Source organism: Primulina eburnea, chromosome 3, assembly GCF_022965805.1.
Source record: "Primulina eburnea isolate SZY01 chromosome 3, ASM2296580v1, whole genome shotgun sequence".
NCBI classification, from domain to species: Eukaryota; Viridiplantae; Streptophyta; class Magnoliopsida; order Lamiales; family Gesneriaceae; genus Primulina; species Primulina eburnea.
Window position 1 is genome coordinate 6,704,539 of NC_133103.1, and position 7,792 is coordinate 6,712,330.

Below are 7,792 nucleotides of genomic sequence, written 5' to 3' on the forward strand. Positions count from 1 at the left end.
TTATGCAAACTTGGTTGATCATTCATATATTCCAAAAAAAAAAAAATGAGAAAAATATACTCATACCAAATCAAATACTACCATACAAGTTGTAAATTATTTGAATTAATGAACTGAAACTAATCCTTAATAAAAAATACAATTAATTATTTTTTTTATGATATTGAAATTAAATTAGATAATATATATACTGTATATCTTGTATTACTAAGCTGTATGATACGACAATTTTATTTTAATAAAAAAAAAAGATGACAAAAAGGAACCCAAAATACCTAGAACTGAGATGATAACATATAGATAATAAAATATTTGTCAAATGATTCCTATATAAGTTAATAATTTCATATGACAAACTAACTTGATTGTTAATATTAATAAAATACACTTTAGTAAACGTAAATTGCATGGAGAAGATTGTTACAAATAACACACAAATTAGTAAATACAATTTAGTATCTTTGACAGTTAAAAATCATATTTTTTTTCTGATAGCATCTTTGCTATTGATTCAGCAGTATCCTGACTTCCAAGCTTTTGAGAAACAACCTCCTTGTGAAGTAGTTCTAGTGCACGATTGCCTCTTCACCAAGTTGTCTTCGCCGAGTCTCCAGATTTCTGATTTCATTAACCAGAACACCTGTAGAAGTCTGTAGTTTCCCCCTTTCTTCCTTATCTTGGCTTTTGGAATCACATTTGCTGGAAAGTGAGACATTCTCGTCATAAGAAAGATGTTTAACCACATGACGAGAAGGCTGGTGATCCTCTGATGCCTGAAACGAACCAAGATTACTCAAAAAATGCGTTCCACAAACAAGATAGAGATGGACATGTGGATGTCTAGCCCAATGAGAGGAAACAGCCCAGATGTCCGTTAACAAATCATATATTATATATAACATGAAATATTGAACATGATTTTGGAATAAAAAGATCTGAGGTTAGAAAGAGGGAAAGACAACATGGGAATACACATAAATAAATATACCTTCTGCTCTTTGTGTGAACTTCTTTCTAGCTCGAGCTGAGATTGAACACAGTCTCTCTGACGCTTCAGCTCATGAATCTCTCTCTCCATCTGTACATGTAAACTATCATCCGAATATGTAGGAAGATAAAAGTACCATCCATTATTTAACAACATTAACTCCCTCCACTAATGCCTTCTCAATTTGCTCTCTCTCCAAATAAAAGACCATTTGACCTTCCAAACCAGCTAATTATTTTTAGAATGCTGATGTTTATACCAAAAGCTAAAAGATTTGATGGCAGAATGCCAAGGAAATAGAGTTGATGGTTTGTGGACACAAAATTTTCCAGATTACATAGTATTTTTTTGTGACCTTGAAGCACAAAAGTTTCACGTAAAAAATATGACGCGATTCATCAAGCGAATGCCGCAAGCTATAAATATGAAAAAATGACCAGGCACATTACCAGGAAAATTGACTGCTGAAATTGTTCAGCTTATTTAAAGAAAGTTTCAAGGTACCTGCTGTATTTTCATTTCCTTTTCCCTCAACAAAGACCTCAAGGATGGAGAGTTATATGGTTCAGGGTTTTGAATCTCTGCTTCAAGTCTGGCAACTTCGTCATGAAAATGCTTTACTAGTTGCTTCTTTTCAACAACCAAGATAAATAAAATAACCCTCAGCTCCAAATATGAAAAAATGACCAGGCACATTACCAGGAAAATTGACTGCTGAAATTGTTCAGCTTATTTAAAGAAAGTTTCAAGGTACCTGCTGTATTTTCATTTCCTTTTCCCTCAACAAAGACCTCAAGGATGGAGAGTTATATGGTTCAGGGTTTTGAATCTCTGCTTCAAGTCTGGCAACTTCGTCATGAAAATGCTTTACTAGTTGCTTCTTTTCAACAACCAAGATAAATAAAATAACCCTCAGCTCCAACCCTCAATACAATTATCCAAGTGCGCTAAAGACACCATCTGATACGCTGCAATCTGTTACTTTGGTTATGACACCAATATATTTAATCGCATAGGAAATCTGCAAACCCTATTTTAGTTAAAAATAAAAAAAGAGGACACGTTATTAATTTGCACATTCAAATATGTATTTCAGTTTATGCATCCTCCAACTGGTTATTTACGATAATGGTGCTAATATATAAGTTAAAGAACACTGCTGACAATATGTACCAAGTTATCACACGACGTTCTAATGCCATGATCTAGTTCATCTTTTCACTCAAAAAAGGGTTCAAAAATCAAAGAGAGACAGCGGATAAACACTGTTCTGTTTAAATATGGTTCAAATTTTAACCTCACCAGAAACAAAAAAAATGCATGTGGAAACATAAAGACCTTTGCATGAGATTCATAGGGAAAAACCTTTTGCATTAGGAAACGAGATGGACTTCGTATGAGAGAGTATTTTTCGAACCATGTTTACTCGGGCCGTATTTGTTACTTCCATTTGCATGCACTCGTAGCAAATAAAAGTGTGTTTCTTGATATACTCTACATGGCTCAGAGTAGGTCCCATTGTGCAAATTATTGCCGTCCGTGCATTTCCACCTAGTATGTCTACAACAACATCCTCTCGAGTTTTAGAATCTCGTAAGCAATGAGGTTACTTTTCTTTCCACCACTGCAAAATAAAGCAACAAAATAGGAACATCATCAGGTTACCATCACTACAAAAAACCACTCTTCCAGAAGCGGTTTTTTTCATTTAAGATCGTTTTTACCGCTCCAGCACTGTACCACGTGCAAAGCACTCCTCTATTGATGACTTATATCTTTGAAGCGTTTTTTCAACCGGTGACAAGTTAAGACCGCTTCTATTGTTATTAGGTGCGGTTTATAATCTGTACCATAACATTTTACAACATTTCGAACCTTTTTGTAGTTGTGTATTTAGGAACGTTTCAATGTTCTAAAAGGCGTGAGTGTAAGAACGTCTTACCGCCCACATGCCATGGATATAAGAGCGATTTGCAACCGCTATTGATGTTGCCAATTAAAGAGCGGTTTGAAACCAATTGTATATATTGTGAATATTACAACGGTTTTGGACCGCTCCCGTAGCTCTTCATTTAGGAGCCCCTTCAAAGCGTTCTAAAAAGAGTGAGGTGTAAGAACGGTCATTCACCGTTCCTACACGCCATCAATATAAGAGTGCTTTGCAACCGCCATCGATGCTAAAAATATATAATATGAGCAGTTTACAAAATTCTCTTTATATCAGCCAGAGCAGTTTGCAATATATGTATATAAAACAAAAGCTAAAAAGTATTCAATAGATATATTTTAGAAACAATCCTAAAAATTAGAGCAATAAAAGCGGTCCACGACGACGTTTTTGTGAAAACCGTTGTTACATGTCTTCAATATGAGCAATTTCTGGAATGTTCCTAATAGCTATATCAATAAGAGCAATTTATAAAAGCGTTTTATACGATCAATACTAAAAGTATTTAATAGGTACAATTTCTAAAACCATCCTAAAAAATAGAGCAATAAAAGCGGGCAACGTCACCGGTTCTGTGAAACCGTGGATAGATATCTTCAATATGAGCAGTTTCTGGAATGCTCTTAATAGTTATATGAATAAGAGCAATGTATAGAAACAGTTTATACGACCAATACTAAATGTATTTAATAGGTGCAATTTTCAATTCAATTCTAAAAAACAGAGCTATAAGGGCGGTCCATGACACATGTTATGTGAAAACGGCTGTTACATGTCTTCAATATGAGCAATTTCCGGAATGCTCTTAATAGTTATATCAATAAGAGCAATGTATAGAAACGGTTTAAACGACCAATACTAAATGTATTTAATAGGTGCAATTTTCAAATCAATCCTAAAAAAACAGAGCTATAAGGGCGGTCCACAACATCGGTTTTGTGAAACCGTTGTTAAAAATATTCAATTAGAGTAGTTTTCAGAATGGTCCTAATAGCTAAACATAGGCATTTAGCACGGTTATACAAATCGTTAAACCGCGTTGAATATCATTTAGAGTAGTTTTCCAAATGGTCCTAATAGCTAAATCAAAACATTTATAGCAGCGTTGATACAAAACGGTCTAAAAATTGAGGGGTTTAATAAAAGTAAGGAAATGAACCGGTTTGTAAAACCGATTTTGTGTCGTTGCACGATCCTAAAAAACGCTTCTACCTTTTTTTGTATGCATGTCACAAAATTCCTTTTTTAAAAAAAAAAAACTTTTGCCTCAATGAGTTAATTGCCACCACCACAGAAAGTAATGAGAGTTATGAGTAGCAGCAGATTGCAAGAGCCTCCATCTCGGTCTTGAACGGATTCTCCCTGAATGAAGGGGTGGCTAGTTTCAAATCCCCACTGCAGTGTTGTGTGCATATATATCATACACCGGAATAACAAAATCATACATTGAAGATCATAAATACATGTTTACCATTATTATTTATAAGGTGCTTAGTTGAAGTTATGAAACAAAAAAAAAGTGCACGTGTTTTGCTGCACATGTTTGAACGCATCATATTTTTGCTGTTTATTGTCAATATAATATACGAACCTTAGCTTTCTAACGACAGCTGTCAATGTCAGAAGGTTTTGTTGATATGACTTCCTACTTTCAACCTTGTACCATCCGTATTTGTTTGAACAGCACGTTCACTACCATCTAGATCCACAAGATTCTATAATTGTAATACCGAAGGATCAATTAACTATGAAGCGAAGAAAGATCTCGAGTGAGATGAACAGCACTCACCAAATTGGCAGAAAAAGATTTCACACACGCTGGGTCTTCTCGGAGAATACTCTCGATGGCTTTACAGTCCTTTCTGATTCAAAAAAATCACGAGAATTAGTTGATTTTCAGGAGAAATTTTCCACGGAAAGAACTCCTGAAACGAGAGCCTTTTCTTATTTTTTAAGTTTGGGAAGACAGATTAATGTTGCGCTTCACCCGAAGAATATTTTGAAATATGGGCCTAATGGGCTTATTTAAACGTGAGCCCAAATTTTTATTTGTTGAGCCCATTTAGGTTCTTAGGAAGGCCCACTGCCTTGTAGGGTGTTTGGTTATAAACATATATATAGTTTTGATACGGTGCACACTCATCGTACACACTTATGTGAGCACCGATGAAGTTACACTCACCTATTTTGATTTACAATTTTTTTATGTTTTATCACGTTTAATAGGTGAGTGACATATAAATTTGCACGGTGTCCTGTATATCAAAAATAATATATATTTATGATGTGAATGTAAAAATATATCAGAATGTAAAATGAGGAGGCTAGTAAGTGCTAAAAATTGATTGCATACAAGAGAATATCTTCGAATCTCTATCAATTTTGTGTTATTTATTTTTTGGCATGCGTTTATTTACTCATCCGTTCGATTATATATTTTTAATTTCCCATTCAAATAATTTGATGTATGCAAACACTTTTTTTATATTTCAAAATAATGATATGCTCTGAATCTTATAATTTATACAAGTCGATGAAGAAATAAAAAAAAATTTCACTTTCAATTTAAGATGCGTTACGTGCTTATACAATCAACAATAACACGTGTATCGCAAATGCTCCGACAAATAGGTTTTTTTTTTTTTTTTACAAACTCCGGTTACTAATCTTAATAAATTATGCCGTTTTAACCAAAGATGATCTAGTGTTAACCTAATCAAACAAGCTCCACGTTTGTCTAGATAGGGGGACAAACATATCCTTAGTCTGCCGTATCTTTATTTTCACGCACATGACATCCGATTGCGACACATGAACCTAATTTCTCTATATATACATTCATGTGAAAATATATAAATAAATTAAAATTTAGTTGCACTTTTCACCACATACAGTAAATTAACATATAAAAATAATATATAAACATAAACAAACATATATGTATGTATATATATAATATATACATACAAAAATGATTTGACATATTGTCCCTTCCCTTTAAAAAAAAAAAATTTAATGCCTAAATGATTATATATTACGAGCAATTTAATCTCACACATAGATTTGATCCTAAGCACACGACACAATCCTGTGTCCTAGTAAAGATAGGATATGTCAAGGAAAGTGACTATTATTGTATTATTCTCTATTCCTGTAGTAGTGGTGTCACATGCGACCCAATTATGCCATACAAAACTCTTATTTTCATCGGTAACTTAAATACAATATTCGTCTCACAAAATTGACTCATGAAACTATAAACTTTTTTGTCCATGAAATATGTTGCCAAGCATGTAACTAGTACAGAATAACATGGAGCAATCATAATATTGCGGCACATCACTATATTTTAGTTTTAATTTGTGGCACCAGAGACACAAAATTTTAAAATATAATAATTTTGTTGATTGCTGAACTTAAAAAAAAAATGAATTTTTTATTTTTTATTTACCTTTGATTCTTTTTCGAAAAATAGTTTAAATTTATATAATGAGACTCACCAGTTTCCACTTTCCAGTGCCCATTTTATTTCTCCATCACTCGGTCTTCTCAACTCCCACACAAATCGGCAAAATTCTAACATGGAAAATTGACTTTTCGTCATTTATATTTAACTCTTTAAAATTTTGGTCATCTATATTATTAAAATTAAATCTTAGTAATGTATCTTTCAAAATTGAATTTTAGTAATAAATCTTTCTTTCTTTTTTTGGTAATTTAAAAAATACAAGGATAATAGACTTATAAGACTGAAATTTGAAATCATAAAAAATCAAAATTACAAAAAATAACAAAAGAAAGAAGTTACAATTTATCCAATTTTAATTTGTGTTGGCACATTACTCATGTCGATGTTACATCGAAAAAGATAAATTGGTGCGATAGAAAATCGTAAAATTTCAGTCTTTATGATTTTAGTATATCATATTTTTCGTTTTATCCCGAAAATTTTAGTTCTTTGCGACATGTGACCGATCATGCTGATGCGTACATTTTGACAGTTTCGATACTTTGACACACAAAAAAAATTAAAACCAACAAAAACAGAAGTTACATATTAAGACTCATTTTTGATAAATTAAAAAAATATAGAAAACATGATAACTACAAGATTAAATTCACTATTTTTGGCATTGATTCATTGGCTTTCAAAATTTTTATACATAATTAAATAACATTCATGATATATATTTGTTATGGACCACGAGTTTTAGCGTTTACATTCGTGGGTTTCATATGAGATCGTATCACGAATCATAATCTGTGAGACGAGTCGACCCTACTCATATTCACAATAAAAAGTAATATTCTTAGCATAAAAAGTAATATTTTTTCATGGGTGACCCAAATAAAAGATTCGTCTCACAAATACGACCCGTGAGACCTTCTTACACAAGTTTTTGCCTTGTTCTTTTTAACAATTTTTACTTTTAAATTTTTTTATCAGTTCGGTTTTTATCCAGTTTCACAAAATTCGGTTAGGTTTAGTTGTATAAACAAAATTCGAGAATTTGGGTTTGTTGGATGAGTGTGTCCGTCTCACGGATACTAATTTATGAGACAGCTCAACCCTACCCATATTCACAATAAAAAGTAATACTCTTAGCATAAAAAACAGTACTTTTTCATGAATGACACAAATAAAAGATCTGTCACACACTAAGTTTTTGCCTTGTTGGATAATAGGAAATAACAATGGATGTGGATCAATGCTCATGTGTGTGTATATATATATTTATTTATTTATTTTTTGTTATTTATAAACAAATTTAAAACATACATTTTATAATTACATAAACACAAAATAAAATTTAAATATAATTTCAAAGTTGTCACGCAGCTTTATTTATTTACTT

At 32.3% G+C, this 7,792-nt stretch overlaps 1 protein-coding gene and 1 long non-coding RNA gene across 3 annotated transcripts; both read right to left on the reverse strand.

Moving 5' to 3' along the window:
- Positions 1-393: 393 nt before the first annotated feature.
- Positions 394-1,684, reverse strand: LOC140828692 (kinesin-like protein NACK2). Its single transcript, XM_073191615.1, has 3 exons — positions 1,493-1,684; positions 989-1,078; positions 394-773 (listed from the first exon to the last, which is right to left on the reverse strand). Exons 1-3 carry the CDS (start codon positions 1,682-1,684, stop codon positions 567-569), a joined length of 489 nt encoding a protein of 162 aa, XP_073047716.1. The 3' UTR covers positions 394-566.
- Positions 1,685-1,748: 64 nt separating this feature from the next.
- Positions 1,749-4,883, reverse strand: LOC140828125 (uncharacterized). 2 transcript variants are annotated; one of them, XR_012117127.1, is made up of 4 exons: positions 4,726-4,883; positions 4,528-4,651; positions 2,406-2,612; positions 1,749-1,948 (listed from the first exon to the last, which is right to left on the reverse strand). It is a non-coding gene; the product is annotated as an uncharacterized lncRNA (long non-coding RNA). The 2 variants fall into 2 exon arrangements; XR_012117126.1 differs by having other exon boundaries at positions 1,749-2,612.
- Positions 4,884-7,792: the final 2,909 nt, after the last annotated feature.

Excerpts from the sequence above, each read along its gene's own strand:
- LOC140828692 (XM_073191615.1), bottom strand. The coding sequence starts at position 1,684 with ATGTGCCTGGTCATTTTTTCATATTTGGAGCTGAGGGTTATTTTATTT. Across the intron at positions 1,079-1,492 it reads AGGAAATGAAAATACAGCAG|ATGGAGAGAGAGATTCATGA; the intron begins GTACCTTGAAAC and ends TTACATGTACAG. Across the intron at positions 774-988 it reads GTTCACACAAAGAGCAGAAG|GCATCAGAGGATCACCAGCC; the intron begins GTATATTTATTT and ends GGTTCGTTTCAG.